Raw genomic sequence first — 21,347 nt, forward strand, 5'->3', positions numbered from 1 at the left:
CTACAACAGTGTTTCCCAACCCTGGTCCTCCAGTACCCCCAACAGAACACATTGTCATTGTAATCCTGGACAAGAACACCTGATTCAATGTGTCAACTAATCATTAAACCCTCAATGAGTTGAAGGAGGTGTGTTTGTCCAGGGCTATACTAACCTGTAGGACCAGGGTTTGGAAACACTGACCTACAACATCCCAAATACATGTGCATCACCAACATGCTTACCAAGGGAGGTTCATTACATCATATGGAACAGAGAAAATCATGCACACATGCGTGCACACTTAGGGTTAAGTGCTCAAGGGCACATCAACAGATTACTCACCTAGTCGACTCGGGATTCGAACCGGCGACCATTCAGTTACTAGCCCAATGCTCTAAACCGCTAGGCTACCTGCCGCCTTATACCTCACTATACTTGTGAGGACTTTTTGGGGACCAACTATTGATTCCCATTCAAAATCCTATCTTCCCTAACCTCTAACCCTAAACCTAACCCTAAACCTAACCCCTAACCCTAATTCTAACCTTAACCCTAAACCTAACCCCTAACCCTAATTCTAACCTTAACCCTAAATCTAACCCCTAAGCCTAAAATAGCCTTTTTAAAGTGAGCACCGGCAAAATGTCCTCCCTTCTCTGAATTTGAGTTGCTTTACTATTCTTGTGAGGACTTCTGGTGCTCACAAGTATAGTAAAATGTGTACACACACACACACACACATACACACACACTAGTGCCAATACGAGACAGAGGGACAACTGTGACACAGCATGAGAGCTGGCCGGAGGTTGACAACCATCAAAACAACAACAACAACAACACCTTTATTAAACCTCCACCTAATGCTATGACAGAAAGAGAGGGAGATGAAACCAGGTCCACGGTGAGAGACAGAGAAATAGAGAGAGAGAGAGATTCAGAGAGCTTTGCGGTTAACGTTATCACTACACAGAGAGACAGGGGGTTGACACTAGAAAAGAACTGAGAGAAGACAGACCGATAAGCAATGAGATAAAAGGAGAGAGAAAGAGGGATGACACCATGTCTACAGTAGAAGGGAAAAAAACAGAGAAGCTCTGCCATTACCTTTTCGTGCGTCGAAACATGTTGCTACAGGATGCACTGTGAGGCGCTGCTTTGGCAAACCCACAGGAGACTAGCTGAGCCACGCAGACAGACAGACAGACAGACAGACAGACAGACAGACAGACAGACAGACAGACAGACAGACAGACAGACAGACAGACAGACAGACAGACAGACAGACAGACAGACAGACAGAGAAGCAGCTAGGCGGTCAAGAGGCTGAATACACACTCCACAGCACCAGCATGGCAGCCTGACGGGGAGTGTGTGTGTGTCAGAGAGAGGGAAAGAGAGCGGGTGGAGAGGAAATGTCAGCAGAGCTGCAGACAGCGAAAGAGAGAGAGAGAGCGATAGAGAGAACGAGAGAGGGAGAGCAAGACAGAGAGGAGGAGAGAAAAAGAGGGAGGGAACAGACTGCCTTGCTTCCCTCTCGGAAAGAGGGAGGATTCCAGGGCTGCTCTCAAGGGCAGGAAGTGTAGAACGATGGAGAGGGGAGGGGGGGTGTAGAGAGTAATAACAGCAGGGATGTGTGTGAGTGTGAAAGCTATCTGAGGGAAGAGAGCAGAGAGCAGTGGACTGTGGACTAATGTAAATGACAAGACAGAGGAAGAGATAGAGCAAGAGCGAGCAAGAGAGAGGGAGGGCGGGCGGGGGATCAGGTGACAGCTTGGTGTGTGTGCGTGCGTGCGTGCGTGCGTGCGTGTGTGTGTGTGATGACAGCAGCACGGGTGGTGCAGCTACCAAAACAGAGATTGGTACTTATTGGAAAGCTTGAAACAGAAATTACAGTAGGAATCGGATGACAACAGTAATAGGATATGTCATTTTGTACATTACCCCTCTCCTCTCCTACCCCTCTCTTTCATTCTCCTACCTCCCTCTCCTCTCATCTCTTGCTCTCTCTCCTTCCTCCCTCCCTCTCTCCAACAAACAACCACCCTGCCATTTCATAAAATCCTTATTTTTCTCCAACAAATGTATGATGATCTGTGACATCATACATTTGCACTAGATATTGCAGAAAGGAGCATTGAGTGCAACAACACCACACACATACTGCCAAGGAAAAACGTCATCATGAGGACACACATACTGCCAAGGAAAAACGTCATCATGAGGACACACATACTGCCAAGGAAAAACGTCATCATGAGGACACACATACTGCCAAGGAAAAACGTCATCATGAGGACACACATACTGCCAAGGAAAAACGTCATCATGAGGACACACATACTGCCAAGGAAAAACTTAATCATGAGGACACACATACTGCCAAGGAAAAACTTAATCATGAGGACACACATACTGCCAAGGAAAAACGTCATCATGAGGACACACATACTGCCAAGGAAAAATGTCATCATGAGGACACACATACTGCCAAGGGAAAATGTCATCATGAGGACACACATACTGCCAAGGGAAAACGTCATCATGAGGACACACATACTGCCAAGGGAAAATGTCATCATGAGGACACACATACTGCCAAGGAAAAACGTCATCATGAGGACACACACACAAGTGCACAGGCACACGGACACACACACACACTCGACAAAATAATTAAACAAATCCGACAGTCCAATTGCAATACTACACACACACGCAAAACACAAACAAACACACACAGTCATGGGAGAACGTCATCATGGAGTGCTAAGATAGGAACAGAGAGCACAAAATGATTCAACAAATCTTATCCACATAGCAAATGAGATGATACTAAATGCTGACCAGGACTGACAGTTGCACAGCAATGCTGATGGGACTAATTCAATAATAGATGTCCCTCTAATGTAGACTAGGGCTGCATCCCAAACGGCACCCTATGGGCCCTGGTCAAAAGTAGTGCACTATATAGGGAATAGGGTGCCATATGGGATGCAGCCTAGTAGGGAGTCTGAGCTGAGAGATAAAGGCTGTGGCTGAAATATACAAGAGGGGGAGACAGCACTCGTGCATATCAGTGAAGGGAGGTTAATACGGTTGCAAAATTCAGGTAACTTCCCAAAAATCCCCAGGTTTTCCAGATATCCCAGAATCAGGAAAGAATAAGCAGGTAATCCGGAACCTCAAACCAGGATTTATGGACACTAATGATGACTAATGTACAAGTGTGTGTGTGTATTTGTACTGCTTTGCTGACATGGTAGTTTGGGGAAACACAGCAAGCAAATATACAGAGAGACAGAGGGAGGAGTCTGATCTTACAGATAGAGAGAGAGAGACACTGGGAAAGCGACACAGGAGTTCCTAGCTTCACCCATGTTCAGTGTCCTGTTGTGACATCTCCTGAGGTAAAGGTCAGAGGTCATGGACAACACCCACCAGGAAGTGACCTGACATGGTGGGGAGGGTCACCGATCACCATGATGATAAAAAACATATTGTGAGTCACTGGTCCTTAGACCAACTTCAATTTGCTTACCGCCCCAATAGATCCACAGACGATGCAATCGCCATCACTCTGCACACTGCCCTATTCCATCTGGACAAGAGGAATACCTATGTAAGAATGTTGTTTATTGACTATAGCTCAGCATTCAACACCATAGTACCCTACAAGCTCATCATTAAGCTTGAGGCCCTGGGTCTGAACCCCGCCCTGTGCAACTGGGCCCTGGACTTCCTGACGAGCCTCCCCCAGGTAGTGAAGGTAGGAAACATCCCCTCCACTCCGCTGATCCTCAACACTGGGGCCCCACAAGGTGCATGCCCAGCACCCTCCTGTACTCCCTGTTCACCCATGACTGCGTGGCCAAGCACACCTCCAACTCAATCATCAAGTTTGCATACGACACAACAGTAGTAGGCTTGATTACCAACAATGACGAGACAGCCTACGGGGAGGAGGTGAGGGCTCTGGGAGTGTGGTGCCTGGAAAATAACCTCTCACTCAACATCAACAAAACAAAGGAGATGATCGTGGACTTCAGGAAACAGCAGAGGGTGCACCCCCCTATCTACATCGACAGGACCGCAGTGGAGAAGGTGGAAAGCTTAAAGTTCCTTGGCGTACACATCACTGACAAACTGAAATGGACCACCCACACAGACAGTGTGGTGAAGAAGGCGCAACAGAGCCTCTTCAACCTCAGGTGGCTAAAGAAATTTGGCTTGTCACCTAAAACCCTCACAAATTTTTACAGATGCACAATTAAAAGCATCCTGTTGGGCTGTTTCACCGCCTGGTATGGCAAATGCACCGCCCGCAACTGCAGGGGTCTCCAGAAGGTGGTGCGGTCTGCCCAACGCATTACCAGGGCAAACTACCAGCCCTCCAGGACACCTACAGCACCCGATGTCGCAGGAAGGTCAAAAAGATAATCAAGGACATCAACCACCTGAGCCACTGCCTGTTCACCCCGCTATCATCCAGAAGTAGGGCTGGGCGATAAAAAATTTTTTTAAACGATATATTTGAGTTTATGTTTTAGCGCGATATGGAAAATGTCTGTATCCAAGTGTAATACCCTTGTTTGAACCAGGTATTTAGTTTATTTGTTATAATTAATTGGTATTATATTTAAAAGATGATTGAATTGCTCCTAAACTGTAATGTTGTTAATGCATTATGCTTTTTGAAGAAATCTTTATTTAATGTATAAGTGAATAGTTTGTTTTACTTTGAAGTTTAAGTTTTGACCAATAAGGTCACTTGTTAAGTTGTGGCCAATGGGAGTTGACCTGGTTAACGGGAGGCCTGGGAAAAAAGAGTGGGAAAAAGACGTTGATGAAAGGATGGACGTTTTACCTTAGGACGGTTGGTGAAGAAAAATTATAAAAGAAGACGACAGAACTAGAACAAAACCCATACCTACTAAGACATGAAGGGAAATACATGTTTTATTTTATAAAAGAGTTGTTGTAATTTTGTTAAAACTTAGTAAAGACTGAAGCTACCGTCTCGTCGTGGAGGTATTTGCCAGCCTTGAGGTTAGCCTAGCATCGGGTGACACCGGGAGATAATTGCTTGGGAAGCTTAACGAGTTTGTGTTCCCATGGGATATCGGTTACGGCTAAGGAGTACTGTCTGCATGGGTAGCTGTGCTTGCCTTGGACTTTGTGAGGAAACCTGCATGGAACTGCCATACTTCACTGAGGGAATATCTACCAAGTAGTGAGTAACCACAACGTGAGGTGCTTCAGGATATTTTGGGTGTCGTAATTTTTTGGAGCTCCAACGCGCGCCAACGGTTTATTTAAGCAAACTTGAAATAATTTGGACACGGGTTGTGCACAACTCATTGGGGTTTATTATTTTTTATTTATTTTGATGTTGTGTCTGAAAATGTATTTGTGTTTGAAAATGTTTTAATACACATATGGAACGTTATGTATGTTGTCTTGGTGGAGTCATTGATTGTTTCAATTTAATTTAATGCATGGGATGGTTTATCCTGATTCAATAACAGAAACCTATAATCATTTAATCTGAAGTTAATACCCTATTGTCATAACCCTAGATAGTTTACAATAGGAATTCTTATTGGAGATGTCCTTCTCACCAAACATCCCATGCTGCTGAGATACTCTGCATAAGTTAATATTGTGAGAGTCATATTCGAGCCTGGTGAGAGGGTTACACAAGAATTGAGGTTCTGTTATAACGTTGTAACGTTTTACAAATGCAGCATCTCACGGTCTCTTCTCTGTCAGCTCAATGTCGAATCAAGTCCCAATTGCGTGACGACATGTGCACAGAGGTTATCCACCAATCAGTTCCACCAAAATGGAAAGTGAGGAAGCCAGCTCAGCCTCTCGTGAGGATGAAATCCTCCCCAAAAAGGGCAGCAATGTTTTTTCAGTAATATGGAAGTGGTTCTGGTTTAAGAGGTCTGATATTCAGCAAACAAATGTCCTGTGCAAAATGTGTGGAAAGACAATTGCTACGAAAAGCAGCAGTACAACCAACCCCTTCCATCACTTGCAAACGAAACACGCGGTGGAATGGGAGGAATGTGTGAGACTACGCAATGCCAATTCCAGTCGCCCGTTTCCCAAAATGTATGCTAAAAGACTAACTACCATAGCCGCATCCTTTTCAAACATAATCCCTTATGACAAGAAAGGTTTGAGGTGAAAGGAGATAACGGATGCAGTGACTTATTACATAGCGAAAGATATGGTTCCAATCTTTACAGTAGAAAAGCCAGGTTTTAAAAAGCTGCTAGGTACAGTTGACCACAAATATCAGCTGCTAAGCCGCAAGTATTTCACGGAAGAAGCCCTGCCGCGACTACGAAAGAGTGGCAGAGAAGCTGGCTAGTGTTTCTTATTTTCCCACCACAGCCGATCTATGGTCGAGCAGAACGTCAGTGCCATACCTAAGTTTGACAGTCCACAAACATAATTTAAGACTGGAAATTGCAAAATGTCTGCCTCCAGATGTCTTACTTCCCCGATTATCATATGGGTGAAGTAATAGCCTAGGGTCTCAAAGACTCTCTGGCATCGTGGAAGAATAGAGAACACCGACAGGTGTGCATGACAACTGACAGTAGGAGCAACATGATAAAAGCATTGAGCTTGAACAACTGGACCCGCCTGCTGTGCTTTGGGCACAGGCTTCACCTCGCCATCGATAAGTGTGACATTGGATAATTAAAGTGCATTCAAAAAAGTTATGTTCAGGCCAGCTGTAGGCTAATGTGTAAGTAGTTGTGTCATTCTGCCAATCCAATAGCAAATAACCACAGGCTGTTTTAATTATAACAACAAATTAACTAAATGAACAAACAAACAATAAACAATTTTCAATCAAAAAAGCATGAAATAAATTACATATTCAAACAGCTAGTGGTCAAACATTCCTAAACAATAGAATAGACGTGTGGGTGTGTGTTGTTCATTTGTGTTGTTCATTTGTTTTGCACAAATAGGCCTTGAGGCCTTGTATATTTTTTATTTTAATAAAGAAAATTCAGTTAAGAATTATGTCTTGGCCTTTTTTAATTTGTTTAGAGAAAAACAAGAAATCGAGATATATATCGTGAATCGTCCAAACCTCTGAAAAAAAAATGTAGATATTACTTTTAGGCCATATCGCCCAGCCCTATCCAGAAGGTGACGTCAGTACAGGTGCATCAAAGCTGGGACTGATAGACTGAAAACAGCTTCTATCTCAAGGCCATCAGACTGTTAAACAGCCATCACTAGCACATTAGAGGCTGCTGCCTATAGGCATAGACTAGGAATCACTGGCCACTTTAGGGAATGGAACACTAGTCATTTAATCATGTTTACATATGTGGCATTACTCATCTCATATGTATATACTGTATTCTATGCTATTCTACGGTAACTTAGTCACTTAATGTTTACATATGTGGCATTACTCATCTCATATGTATATACTGTATTCTATGCTATTCTACGGTAACTTAGTCACTTAATGTTTACATATGTTGCATTACTCATTTCATATGTATATACTGTTTTTATATACTATTCTACTGTATCTTAGTCCGTTCCGCTCTGACATCGCTCGTCCATATGTATATAGTCTTAATTCATTCCTACTTAGATTTGTGTGTATTGGGAATATGTTGTGTAATTTGTTAGATATTACTTGTTAGATATTACTGCACTGTCGGAGCTAGAAACACAAGCATTTCGCTACACCCGCAATAACATCGGCTAACAACGTGCAAGTGACCAATAAAATTTGATTTGGGTCACTTAAACATAGCCTATATACCACACTGATAGTAACTCACTCACTGGCCACTCAAACCCTTGTCCAAGTTGATTACTAGAAAATGTCACACACACACACAGATAAATACCAGACATGTCAACAAGTCCGGAAGATGTCTCACACACACACACACACACACACACACACACACACACACACACACACCAAATACCTCAGCTTTTTGAAACGCCTAACACCTCCAGACAGCATTCGTGCCCAGAGGCAGAACAGGAAAGACTGCAGACTGCAGAGCACGCAAAATCAAACAAAATGCAAATGAAATGCTTTTTGAAAAACGCCTCTGCAAATGCTTTATATTCATTCCGTATTCATATCATATTCATTTCACCCATACAATAACAGGTACCTTCTGTGCTACAATGGGATTTTACAGTAAATGTGATGTATTGAGATAAATCTATGTGACTAACATACACACAGCACAGCAGCTAGCTAGGCCTACATGCCACAGCGGCATAATAGCCAGTAGCCACAGATTCAAATCCAGAGAAAAGCAATTTTAGCATTTACCAGCAACATTACTCTAAATCCATCTCTACAGGTATAGAGGAGGGAACTCACTATCTACTCAGATAAAAGGTGAGGATATTTAAAACTAGTGCTGGGCGATATGGCCAAAATATTATATCACGGGATTTATTTATTTTGAATTGACGGTATGACAATACTTGACAGTATTTATGATTTTTAATTATTACATTTCAAAATGTTCTTTATAAGTAGTGCATGACCTTAGGGTGGCAATACATACATTCTAAGTGACGTCAATGGGTCCTTCTCCATTCTGATTCTGAAAAATTCTGCATTTCCTGCACTCATTTGAGATAATTTCCACACTGCCATGTAGGGCTGCACGATATGGGCAAACAATCTAAACCTGATTTTGAACCAAATGTTGCAATAGTGATTTTACTTATGATTTAGAGCAAAACACTTGGGTGATATGTTGGAATCATGGAAATAGAATGATTATTCTAATTCTATAGATAGAATACAGTTGAAGTGGGAAGTTTACATACACCTTAGCCAAATACATTTAAACTCAGTTTTCATAATTCCTGACATTTAATCCTAGTAAAAAAATCCCTATGACTGGGGTGGCTGGGGTCTTTGACAATTTTTAGGGCCTTCCTCTGACACCGCCTGGTATAGAGGTCCTGGATGGCAGGAAGCTTGGCCCCAGTGATGTACTGGGCCGTTCGCACTACCGTCTGTAGTGCCTTGCAGCCCAACTTGCTAAGAAAAGATAAACTAGCTGTTTGCAGATGTAAGCAACACAAACTAATGGTGTAATTATAGAACACTAGTGGATTTATATTAAGAAGCAAAGTGAAAACAGCATTGTTGTCATCAACATTGTTGCATGTGCTGCATTGTCCATGCAGACTGAACGCAAGTGTCTCGTGGTTGAGGAAACACAAATGTGCTCCTTGAGTGACAGGGGGCGGGGCTAGGTCTGTGTGGAAAACGGCATGGAGAGAGAGAGAGCAAAGAGAGATGACTCAAGTAGCGAAGTAAACTATAAAAATGGACGTTAAACACGGCATATCACATTTAACAAATCAAACATTCAAATACCGTTATAGAAGGTGAAGTAAAAACCCAAACCGGTCCATGCATCAATATCGGTATATTGTAAAATACAGTATAACGCCCAGCCCTATTTAAAACCTACCTTAGCCTAGTTTAGATATAGTATGGTGCAAAATAAAACAGTTTAGTCATACCGACTCAGCTAATAGATAGAGGACTTTCCATCACTCAAATCTTCATTCAGTTCTGTTTTGAATACAGTACTTAATGATTGTTTAGTAACTGTGTGCAGGTGTACTACTGATATACAAGCATTTTCCTCCTCACTTCAATTAGTGAAAGAGACACACACTGAGGGAAGGGAAAGCCACAGACAGGGAGAGCGAGAGAGATGAGTCAGAAGAACAATGTAAGTGAGGCAACTCTTCAGCACCATAGAGAGAGAACAATTGAGAGAAAGGAGGGAAGCCCGGAGTGAGGGAACACTTCAGCACCATGGACAGTAACGCACACAAGCTCTCAGAAATTCAAGCTACACGTGTGTATGTGTACGAGAGTGAGTCTGCATCCTTTCAAAGCCCCCATTTCTCACATGCTGACAACTTCTAACCCCTCTCTCCAGAAACATGTGAAGTGTGAAGAGACTTCCTATAGTGCTGCTATTTCAGAGCTCAACTGTGAATGAGATTGTCAGTGTGTCGGGTTTACAAGACAACCCCCCAAAAAAAGTAGTGTGGGGTATAAAGCTTCATGGGGCAAAACCGATTTCTGTCCAGTGAACTGACGTTAGAAGTCCGTGATTACAGACACATTCATGTGGAGGCAAATCAAATAAAGGCCAAACTTGGAGTCTCCTGAGCGTCAGTTTAGATTTACAACAAAAAATCCACAGGTAAAGAGGTTCACAGGGGCTAAAATATGCTCCCATTTACAGAGTACTGCTTTTCTATGTTTCTCCCAAACATAACACACGTACACATACACACCAAGGCACTACCCAATGAACCCAAAACGTAAACTCACCTGCTACTTTTTTGGGGCAGAGGCAGATCCTTCTGGAGAACAAGAGAGAGGGACAGAGAAAGAGGAGGGGACACAAATAAAATATCAGATTCGTGTTATGCATTCTTAGAAAAAAGGTAGAACCCTCCAGGTAGAACCCTTCAGAACCCTTTGTTTCTTAGTGTATAGTTATACATACTATACATTGTACAGTATATAGACACAATTAACCCTTTAGTTTAGGGGCCATTGGGGCAATATACAGTTGAAAGAAGGTGCCTAACCCCAACAACCTCTTGCCATATCTGTAACGTCAAACACTTCATGCTCTAAATCCAGCTTCCCCAACCCTTCACAGATGACATATTACATTATTATTACCACACTCACAGGCTGAGTGGAGCCAGTCAGATCCAAAATGGTCGCCCTGTTTACAACATTGGGGACAGAGAAGCAGGAAACTAACGTGATTACGATCCATTGGGATTGATCTGAGAGAGAAACACTCTCCTATAGTCTCCATGTTGTGCTCCCTTAACACGATCCCCAATCCAGGATCATATTACAGTACTGTTTCTATTATAAGGCAATAAAAGGACATTTTATGAAGTTATTCTATAGATAAACTGCTGTTCTCCTGACGCTCCTGTCAGTTTCTATCAGGGACAAGCACAGCATGAGAGTTTATCTCCTCCCACGCAGAACAAATACCGTGTGTGTGTTTGTGCCTGTGTGTGTGTATGCATGTGTAGTGTGTGTGACCAGAGCCCTCATCAAAAGTAGTGCAAAATATAGGGAATAGGGTGCCATTTGCAATGCAACCATAGTCTAACCTCGTCCCTAGACTAGTGTGCATTAGGGAGGAAGTGTGGTTGTGGAGACTACAGACGAACTACAGTGTATACAGACCACAGGTGGCTGGTTGCACCTTAATTTGGGAGGACGGGCTCATAGTAATGGCTAAAACAGAATAAATGTAATAGCATCAAACACATTAAACACATCGTTTCCATGTGGTTGATCAAATTCCATTCACTCCCTTACAGCCATTATTATAAGCAATACTCCCCTCAGCAGCCTCCTATGATAAGGACTATGACCCAGCTAGGGAACATTCTCTGTCCCATCTGAATCTCCAATCCATGTCTCCTCTCTTTGCCCTTGTTGACTTGCCCTCTAACATCTGATAGCATTGGATCAGCGTCAGCTATATACAGATGTAGGATCTTAATTTCAGCCAGTTTGCTACAGCAGGAAAATAACCCAGCAGCAACATGAAATGTGAATTATTATGTGGATTATAATTAATTCACATTTTTGTAGGGGTTGATACATTTTTCATGAGGGAAAATCAAGTCTGAAATTTCTAAGTGGAAATTGCAAACTTCATAAGGCTTTTTAAACCTGCAACAGGTTGTTCAAATAAAGAACCTACATCTGTTTGATGCTATAAGCATGATCTCTTATACCTATTCTAAAGCTTTTAAATCCATGAGGGGCCAGTCAACAAAGGCATAGACAGGGTGGGGACTGGGGAGTGGGGCTAGAGAATCAGAACACTCCACTTCTCTCAAAGGAAGGTGACATCATTCACCATCTTCGTTCTCCCTGGGATATGTTACATCATCAAGGCCACAGACAGGAAGTGACCTAAACTGATGTGACTAAAATGGAGCTCTGCGTGGCGCCTTGGAGCAGGACTAATGGATGGGGGGAACATTTGTGTGTGCGTGAGTGCATGCATGTGTTTGTATATGTGTGTGTGCATGTGTGTATGTTACTATAGGCCGTTGAAATCCACCTTGACTACAGTATCAACCTTGAGATCTCTCAGGTCTGTTGAATGGAGAGAATGTATAAAGGAATGGATGAAGAGAATACGAAAGAAAAGCCAAGCTGTATGAAAAGGAAAAGAAGGACAGCAGCAAACAAAGGAAGGACACACTGACGTTATCTAACTTGACTAGAATGGACAACATGGCGACATATTAAGTAAGGGCTAGGAAGGATAACATGGCAACATATTAGGTAATGGCTAGGAAGGATAACATGGCAACATATTAAGTAAGGGCTAGGAAGGATAACATGGCAACATATTAAGTTATGGCTAGGAAGGATAACATGGCAACATATTAAGTTATGGCTAGGAAGGATAACATGGTAACATATTAAGTTATGGCTAGGAAGGACAACATGGCAACATATTAAGCAAGGGCTAGGAAGGATAACATGGCAACATATTAAGTAATGGCTAGGAAGGATAACATGGCAACATATTAAGTAAGGGCTAGGAAGGATAACATGGTAACATATTAAGTTATGGCTAGGAAGGATAACATGGTAACATATTAAGTTATGGCTAGAAAGGATAACATGGTAACATATTAAGTAATGGCTAGGAAGGATAACATGGTAACATATTAAGTTATGGCTAGGAAGGATAACATGGTAACATATTAAGTTATGGCTAGGAAGGATAACATGGCAACATATTAAGTTATGGCTAGGAAGGATAACATGGTAACATATTAAGTTATGGCTAGGAAGGATAACATGGCAACATATTAAGTTATGGCTAGGAAGGATAACATGGTAACATATTAAGTTATGGCTAGGAAGGACAACATGGTAACATATTAAGTTATGGCTAGGAAGGATAACATGGTAACATATTAAGTTATGGCTAGGAAGGATAACATGGTAACATATTAAGTTATGGCTAGGAAGGATAACATGGCAACATATTAAGTTATGGCTAGGAAGGACAACATGGGAACATATTAAGTAATGGCTAGGAAGGGCACATATTAAGTAATGGCTAGGTAGGGCACATACATAGGATTAGGAAGGGCAAGTGATGGCTCCCTCTTTATGAAGTCAATCACCTATTAAACCTCCCAGTTTTATAGTGTATCTGTGAAATCTCCCATGAATTTGGGTTCCGTCCCAAATTGCACCCTATTACTTATTTAATGCACTACTTTTGACCAGGACCCATAGGGTTCTGGTCAAAAGTAGTGCACTTTATAGGGAAAGGGTGACATTTGGGACACACATATTGGCATTATCCTGATTGTGTGTGTGTCACGTCCTGACCAGCAGATGGAGCTATTGTTTTAGTGTTGGGGTCAGGACGTGACAGTTTTTGTGTATGTGAATGTTTGATTGTTGATTTGGGACTTCCAATTGAAGGCAGGTGTGTTGAGTTGCCTTTGATTGGAAGTCCTATATAGGTGTGTGTGTTTTTCTTTGGGGTTGTGGGTGGTTGTTTTTACACTGCATGTATAGCCTGTAAAACTGCTACTGTTGTCACCGTCATTGGGTTTTTCAAGTGGATGCTCTATTCCTTTTTTTGGTAATAAATAACCATGAGTATTCACATACCTGCTGCGCCTTGGTCTTCTCTCCATGACAACTGTTGTTACAGAACCACCCAACTAATCAGGACCAAGGAGCAGAAGAGGAGGAAGCCACAGGAGAAAAAAAAGGAGGAATGGACATGGGAGGACGTCCTGGATGGCAAGGGAGCCTACACCTGGGAAGAGATCCTGGCCAGAAGGGATCGCCTCCCATGGGAACAGGTGGAGGCACTCAGGAGAGTGGAGGCAGCTGGACAGAGGAACCAACGGGAATGTTTTGCTGGAACACGGTTGGGTAGGAAACCCGAGAGGCAGCCCCAAGATTTTTTTGGGGGGGGGCACACGGTAGCTTGGCCAGGCCAGGGAAGAGCCGTAAGCCAGCTACCCGTGACTACAGGGAGGTGCGTATGAGGTGGAGGGCGCCATGTTACGCTGAGGTACGCACCATCTCGCCGATACGGACGCACAGCCCAGTCCGCCCGGTACCAGCCCCACGCGTCAGGAGTCTGGTGCGTCAGCCCAGCCTCGCCAGTCGTGAGTCACCAGAGCTGCCCGCCAGTCAACAGTCACCAGAGCTGCCCGCCAGTCAACAGTCACCAGAGCTGTCCGCCAGTCAACAGTCACCAGACTGCCCTGTTCTGCCAGAGTGGCCAGACTGCCCTGTTCTGCCAGAGTGGCCAGACTGCCCTGTTCTGCCAGAGTGGCCAGACTGCCCTGTTCTGCCAGAGTGGCCAGACTGCCCTGTTCTGCCAGAGTGGCCAGACTGCCCTGTTCTGCCAGAGTGGCCAGACTGCCCTGTTCTGCCAGAGTGGCCAGACTGCCCTGTTCTGCCAGAGTGGCCAGACTGCCCTGTTCTGCCAGACTGCCCGGTTCTGCCAGAGTGGCCAGACTGCCCGGTTCTGCCAGAGTGGTCCTCCTGCCCTCCGGCCCAGCCCGAGTGGCCCTCCTGCCCTCCGGCCCAGCCCGAGTGGCCCTCCTGCCCTCCGGCCCAGCCCGAGTGGCCCTCCTGCCCTCCGGCCCAGCCCGAGTGGCCCTCCGGCCCTCCGGCCCAGCCCGAGTGGCCCTCCTGTCCTCCGGCCCAGCACGAGTGGTCCGTCTGCCAGGGTCAGCCCGAGTGGCCCATCTGCCCGGCGCAGCTAGCAGCGCCACCGAAGTGGGCTACGCCGAAGGTGGAGCAAGGTCCACGCCCTGCACCTGAGCCACCTCCAGGATAGGTGGGTTGGGGAGGGAGGGTGTAGCACAGTGCCGTCGGTGACGGCAGCCACCCTCCCTTCCCTCCCTTATTGTTTTAGGGTTATTGTTTATGGGTTTTGTGTTGTTTTTTTTTGTTGGTAGATGCATTCTGGGGTCTGCACCTTGAGGGGGGGTACTGTCACGTCCTGACCAGCAGATGGAGCTATTGTTTTAGTGTTGGGGTCAGGACGTGACAGTTTTTGTGTATGTGAATGTTTGATTGTTGATTTGGGACTTCCAATTGAAGGCAGGTGTGTTGAGTTGCCTTTGATTGGAAGTCCTATATAGGTGTGTGTGTTTTTCTTTGGGGTTGTGGGTGGTTGTTTTTACACTGCATGTATAGCCTGTAAAACTGCTACTGTTGTCACCGTCATTGGGTTTTTCAAGTGGATGCTCTACTCCTTTTTTTGGTAATAAATAACCATGAGTATTCACATACCTGCTGCGCCTTGGTCTTCTCTCCATGACAACTGTTACAGTGTGCTGTCATACAGGTCATACAAGCCCCCTGGACAAACGTTAGAATGGACAATACAGAACACAGACCACTAGACCCTAGTAATATATTCAGTCATGTCTAATAAACATGGGCAAAATAACATCAACTACTGTAGAACTAAATGTATTAGCAAATAGAAGAACATAACTACATGTATTGGTAGTACAGTACATTAACTGGATATTTCATGGGTTAAACTGTTGAAACTGGAGCAACTTTGCATGAATTCAGTGAGTCATCATGGGAATGCCTAACTGTGAGGAGCCATTTCCTGATAGTGGATAAGAACCCCACCACAATGACAGACCTCCTGTGTCTCTGCATTTCAGCCTTTCCACATGTTAATCAATGAACACACACCCCCACACAAACACTGTAGTGTACACACATAAAGACACGCACAAGCACACCCTGTAGTGTACACAAATACACACACGCACACACACACAGACACTTTAGTGTACACACATACAGACATACACACTGTAGTGTACACACATACATACACACACTGTAGTGTACACACATACAGACACACTGTAGTGTACACACATACACAAACACAAACATCTCCCCACACCCCTCTCAGGCTCTCTCACTCAATTATGCATGTGGACCTCCATGCTATTATTTGTCATTAGTGGTTAAGTGCGAGTCCTTTCTGTGAGTTCCCCCCTCATTCGCTCTGTTCTTTCATAAGATGAAACACACCATCCAAAACAGATTCACTTCTCAGCTAAGACACTCACAAAAAGTATCGCAACTCGTACAGCATTTAACTCCGTAACATTTCTTTAGCTCATAATTACCCACAGAGAGAGAGACAGAGAGACAGAGGTGTGTTTGAAAAGAAATAACCTCTTTTCAGTAAAATGCCAACTGCCAACACTTTGAAATAAATGTGGACATAATCATAACGTTTCTCTGTAGTTGGTACGCTGGGGCTCTGAAACTAACAGTTATTTTCTGGCAGAAAAGATTACACTATGGGCCCTGGTCAAAAGAAGTATGCTATATAAGGATTTGGGTGCCATTTGTCATTTGAGAGTTTGACAAAAAACAAACCTGTTTCAGTAGTAATATGCCAACACTCAAATAAATGTAGCAAGTTACAGTTCCTTGATTTTGTGAATGTCATCCCCTTTCCTCAGCTTAATATTCTAACAGCTCACTTGTACACGTATATTTAATGACCTTTAGTGGAAAAGATTAGACTATGTCTGCGTTTCAAATGGCACCCTATTCCCTACAATGTGCACCACATTTGACCAGGGCTCGTAGTGTACCATATAGCAAATAGGGTGCCATTTGGGTCGCAGACTGAATGTGGGCGTGAATTCATGTAGCACAAGTCACTCTGACACTGTCAAGAACCAATAAATTAGCATTACCTGATATAATAGAATATCACTATGCTGGCACTTTCTTCTCCCCTGCAGAACAACTTTAGCTGTCTGATGATAATCTTAGGCTACTAACACCTAAAGGAATCCTATAAGAAGACAAAATAGCAGATAAAATATTCAGTGACAAGAGCCAGGCACGGTAGCCATTTTGTTTCCTTTCAACATTCCCGATGGTGAAATTACAAATGAATTAAGGGTTTTTAACTTCAACAATCAATTTTTGTATTGGATAGTCTATGTCTTACAAGTTTATCCTTTTTTTATCAGTGACTGACAGTAGTATACTGGCTGCGTCCTCTCTCCTCTCAAATTACCCAATTCTTATCCCTTCCTGTTAAGGAAATTGAAAGTTGGCAGCTTGCCCAGAACAGAGTTTTGGACCACCTAACATCCCACTCTAGATTGTAACTACAGTACATACAGTTTAACATAATGAAGACTGATGTAGTGAGAAGAGTGACTGCTGCTGCTGCTACTGAGTCAATCAGTCCTAAAGCAAACACTGTAACCTATATTGACATGATCATATTGTCATTACCGTAATATGACTGACTGACTGATTGACACACATCGGGTTGCACATTTTTGGGAATATTCAGAGGTGAAATTAACGGGAACATATGGGAATTAACGGAAATATATGCAAATTAATATTAATACCATTTAAATGTAGATGTTTTTTGCATTGGATATATTTACCATATCGTATGGAGACAGAAACATAAACCTTTAATTAAAGTTCAATTCGTAACTAAATAGTTTTTTTTATTTCTATTGGAAGGATTTAATCATCTGCAATTATGTCTAGTTATGATAAGGTAAAATGAGTTGACTCTTCACATGGATGATTTCACTGAACAACAAAAGAAAGGGAATATTGAATGATCCCTAATGATCCATCGCATCTCCCAAAAATGTTTTCAACATACATCTGTAAAACGATAGTCTAGAAACTAAAGCTTTGGTTGTCTTCCTCTCAGGCTTCCATGTCTTCTCCCTGGACCTCCTTAATGTCCACCTCTTGAACATCAGACTCTAAGGCCTCATCTTCACTGTTACTTTCCAACCTTGTTGAGGATGACTCGTTGTCAGGCTCAAAAAGCCTCAAATTTGCCCGGATGGCCACTAATTTTTCAACCCTTGTATTGGTCAGCCTGTTGCATGCTTTGGTGTGTGTGTTTCCAAACAAGGACCAGTTGCGCTCTGAGGCGGCTGAGGTTGGTGGGATTTGGAGGATGATGGAGGCAACAGGGGAAAGAGCCTCAGATCCACAAAGTCCCTTCCACCAGGTGGCTGATGAGATATGTTGGTACGACTGCCATATTGCATCTCCATCCCAAAGCCATTGCTTGGAAGTGTACTTCACCAGACTGCCAAGGACCTTGCCCTCATCCAGGCCAAGGTGGCGAGACACGGTAGTGATGACACCATAGGCCTTGTTGATCTCTGCACCAGACAAGATGCTCTTACCAGCATACTTGGGGTTCAACATGTACGCTGCGGCGTGTTTGGGCTTCAGGCAGAAGTCTTCACGCTTTTTGATGTATTTCAGAACTGCAGTTTCCTCTGCATGCAGCAATAGTGAAGTGGCAGGACAGTACAGATTTCTTCTCTTACATCTGCAAGCAAAGTCTGAACATCAGACAGGATGGCATTGTCTCCCTCAATCTGTGCAATGGCTACTGCTATAGGTTTCAGGAATTTCAGGCTGCTTACCACTCTCTCACAAAATACATCATCCAGGAGGATCCTCTTGATGGGGCTGTCCATATCGTCAGACTGTGATATGGCCATTTCTTGGAGAGACTCCTTCCCCTCCAAGAGACTGTCAAACATGATGACAACACCATCCCAATGGGTGTTGCTGGGCAGCTTCAATGTGGTGCTCTTATTCCTCTCACTTTGCTTGGTGAGGTAGATTGCTGATATAACTTGATGACCCTTCACATACCTAACCATTTCCTTGGCTCTCTTGTAGTGTATCCATTGTTTTCAGTGCCATGATGTCCTTGAGGGGCAGATTCAATGCATGAGCAGCACAGCCAATGGGTGTGATGTGAGGGTAGGACTCCTCCACTTTAGACCAAGCAGCCTTCGTGTTCGGAGCATTGTCTGTCACCAGTGCAAATACCTTCTGTGGTCCAAGGTCATTGATGACTGCCTTCAGCCCATCTGCAATGTAGAGACTGGTTTATCTGTTGACCCTTGTGTCTCTGCTTTTGTAGAATACTGGTTGAGGGGGGGGATGATGTAGTTAATTATTCCTTGCCCACGAACATTCGACCACCCATCAGATATGATTGCAATACAGTCTGCTTTCTCTATGATTTGCTTGATCTTCACTTGAACTCAGCATCCAGAAAATGAGTAGATAAAGCATGTCTGGTTGGAGGGGTGTATGCTGGGCGAAGAACATTCAGAAATCTCTTCCAATACACATTGCCTGTGAGCATCAGAGGTGAACCAGTTGCATACACAGCTCGAGCAAGACATTCATCAGCATTTCTCTGACTACGTTCCTCCATTGAGACAAAAAAACTTCTGATTCCAGGAGGACCATGAGCTGTTGCTATCGATAAGATGTCTGATTCATCATTTTCACCTCGAATAGAAGTAGAGGGACTTTTGTCAGAGGTTGCTTGTTGTGAGCACTGAAGGAACTTTATGCACTTGTCCAGATAATTCTTCACATATGATTTGGCACAGTATTTGCAAAGGTAAACAGCTTTTCCTTCTATATTAGCTGCAGTGAAATGTCTCCACACATCAGATAGTGCCTGTGGTATTTTCCTGTAAAGATTAGAAAAAAATAGTAAAAGAAAATAAACAATTCCATGTACAGATAAATAGTTAAGCAGTTAGATTAAAGAACTCCTTTGTAAGATACATGTTTTAAAATGAAACATGTATGGAAACAGGTGAATTAACACTCCTCAGTTAGCAGGCTCAAGCAAGTGAAAACCCACATGGAAGCAAAAATTAACTAGCCGAAATTGTTAACAAGTTAGAAATTATTTAAACACACTTTGCTGTAGGCTACTATTTACTAGTTAACAAAAAAAATCATGTTTGTCATATAAAATATATTCACCCCACCCAGTATTGTAATCAAAACTTACCAGAAAGCATGTAGTCCTTGGCTCAGACAGTGTAGTAGTGTGGGCTCAATAGCATCTCATTAGTGTGCAAGATCTTGAGAATCAGCTGTACATGTGATGAAAGAATGCACTGTGCATGCAGAGGGTTGCAATGCCATTGAATTGGGGATAGATTAACCAAAATATGCCACCAGACCTAGAATTGCCTTATGTGTATCCCACAAAAAAGGTTCACTGTTATAAGCTAACTTTTTTGATGATTGAAGCAAAAAATCTCAAAATTCCCGGGCTTAAAACTTCTTTGTGATAGGGGGCGGTATTTTGACGTCCGGATGAAAAGCGTGCCCAAAGTAAACTGCCTGCTACTCAGGCCCAGAAGCTAGGATATGCATATATTGGTAGATTTGGATAGGAAAACACTCTAAAGTTTCTATAACCGTTAAAATAATGTCTGTGAGTATAACAGAACTGAAACCCCGAGGACAAACGATCAAAAAAAAAAAGTTTAGCATACCACTGATTTCAATGCCTGGCACTTTTATAATAGGGCGAAATCGTCCCCGATTGCAGTTCCTAGGGCTTCCACTAGATGTCAACAGTCTTTGGTTTTTGGAAAAATGAGGGAGAAGGTGTAGTTTTTCTAAGTGGCTCCCATTTTGGCTGTAGTTTCCAAGCGCATGGCCGTGAGACAGCGCGTTCTTTTTGTTTATCTCTGGTAAAGACAATAACGATTCTCCGTCTTAAATTTGATTATTTATTTGCGTATTAGGGTACCTAAGGCTTGATTATAAATGTTGATTGACTTGTTTGGATAAGTTTATTGGTAACGTTTGGGATTCAATTTGTATGCATTTTGAAAGAGGGAAACCGAGTGGATTATTGACTGAAGCGCGCCAGCTAAACTGAGTTTTTATGGATATAAAAAAGGACTTTATCGAACAAAAGGACCATTTGTAATGTAACTGGGACATTTTGGAGTGCCAACAGAAAAATATCTTCAAAGGTAAAGCATATATTATATCGCTATTTCTGACTTTCGTGTCGCAACTCCCTGGTTGAAAATGATTTGTTATGCATTTGTGTGCTGGAGGCTGTCCTCAGATAATCGTATGGTTTGCTTTCGCCGTAAAGCCTTTTTGAAATCTGACACCTTGGCTGGATTACAACAAGTTAAGCTATATTTTGATGTATTGCACTTGTGATTTCATGAAAGTTTAATATTTATAGTAATTTAATTTGAATTTTGCGCTCTGCAATTTCACCGGATGTTGGCCAGGTGGGACGCTAATGTCCCACCTATCCCAAACGTCCCATGTAAAATTTCCGGAAAAATGTCTGAAATTCACCGGAAAGTTTCTGACCCTTTGCAACCCTAGACACACACAATATAGTGAATCTAAA

The 21,347-nt window shown here is 43.1% G+C and overlaps 1 protein-coding gene across 2 annotated transcripts in view; it reads right to left on the reverse strand.

The window, feature by feature from the left end:
* Positions 1 to 21,347, reverse strand: part of LOC115147375 (microtubule-associated serine/threonine-protein kinase 1) — a 95,636-nt gene that overhangs the window by 68,503 nt on the left and 5,786 nt on the right. Inside the window, exon 2 of one of the 2 annotated variants that reach the window (XM_029689594.1) lies at positions 10,373 to 10,404. In XM_029689594.1, the coding sequence (XP_029545454.1) occupies positions 10,373 to 10,404 (32 nt within the window). Of the gene's footprint in view, positions 1 to 1,089; positions 1,384 to 10,372; positions 10,405 to 21,347 lie in introns of those variants that run through there. The other variant, XM_029689595.1, reaches the window with a different exon arrangement.

The sequence above is a fragment of the Salmo trutta genome, chromosome 14 (genome assembly GCF_901001165.1).
Source record: "Salmo trutta chromosome 14, fSalTru1.1, whole genome shotgun sequence".
NCBI classification, from domain to species: Eukaryota; Metazoa; Chordata; class Actinopteri; order Salmoniformes; family Salmonidae; genus Salmo; species Salmo trutta.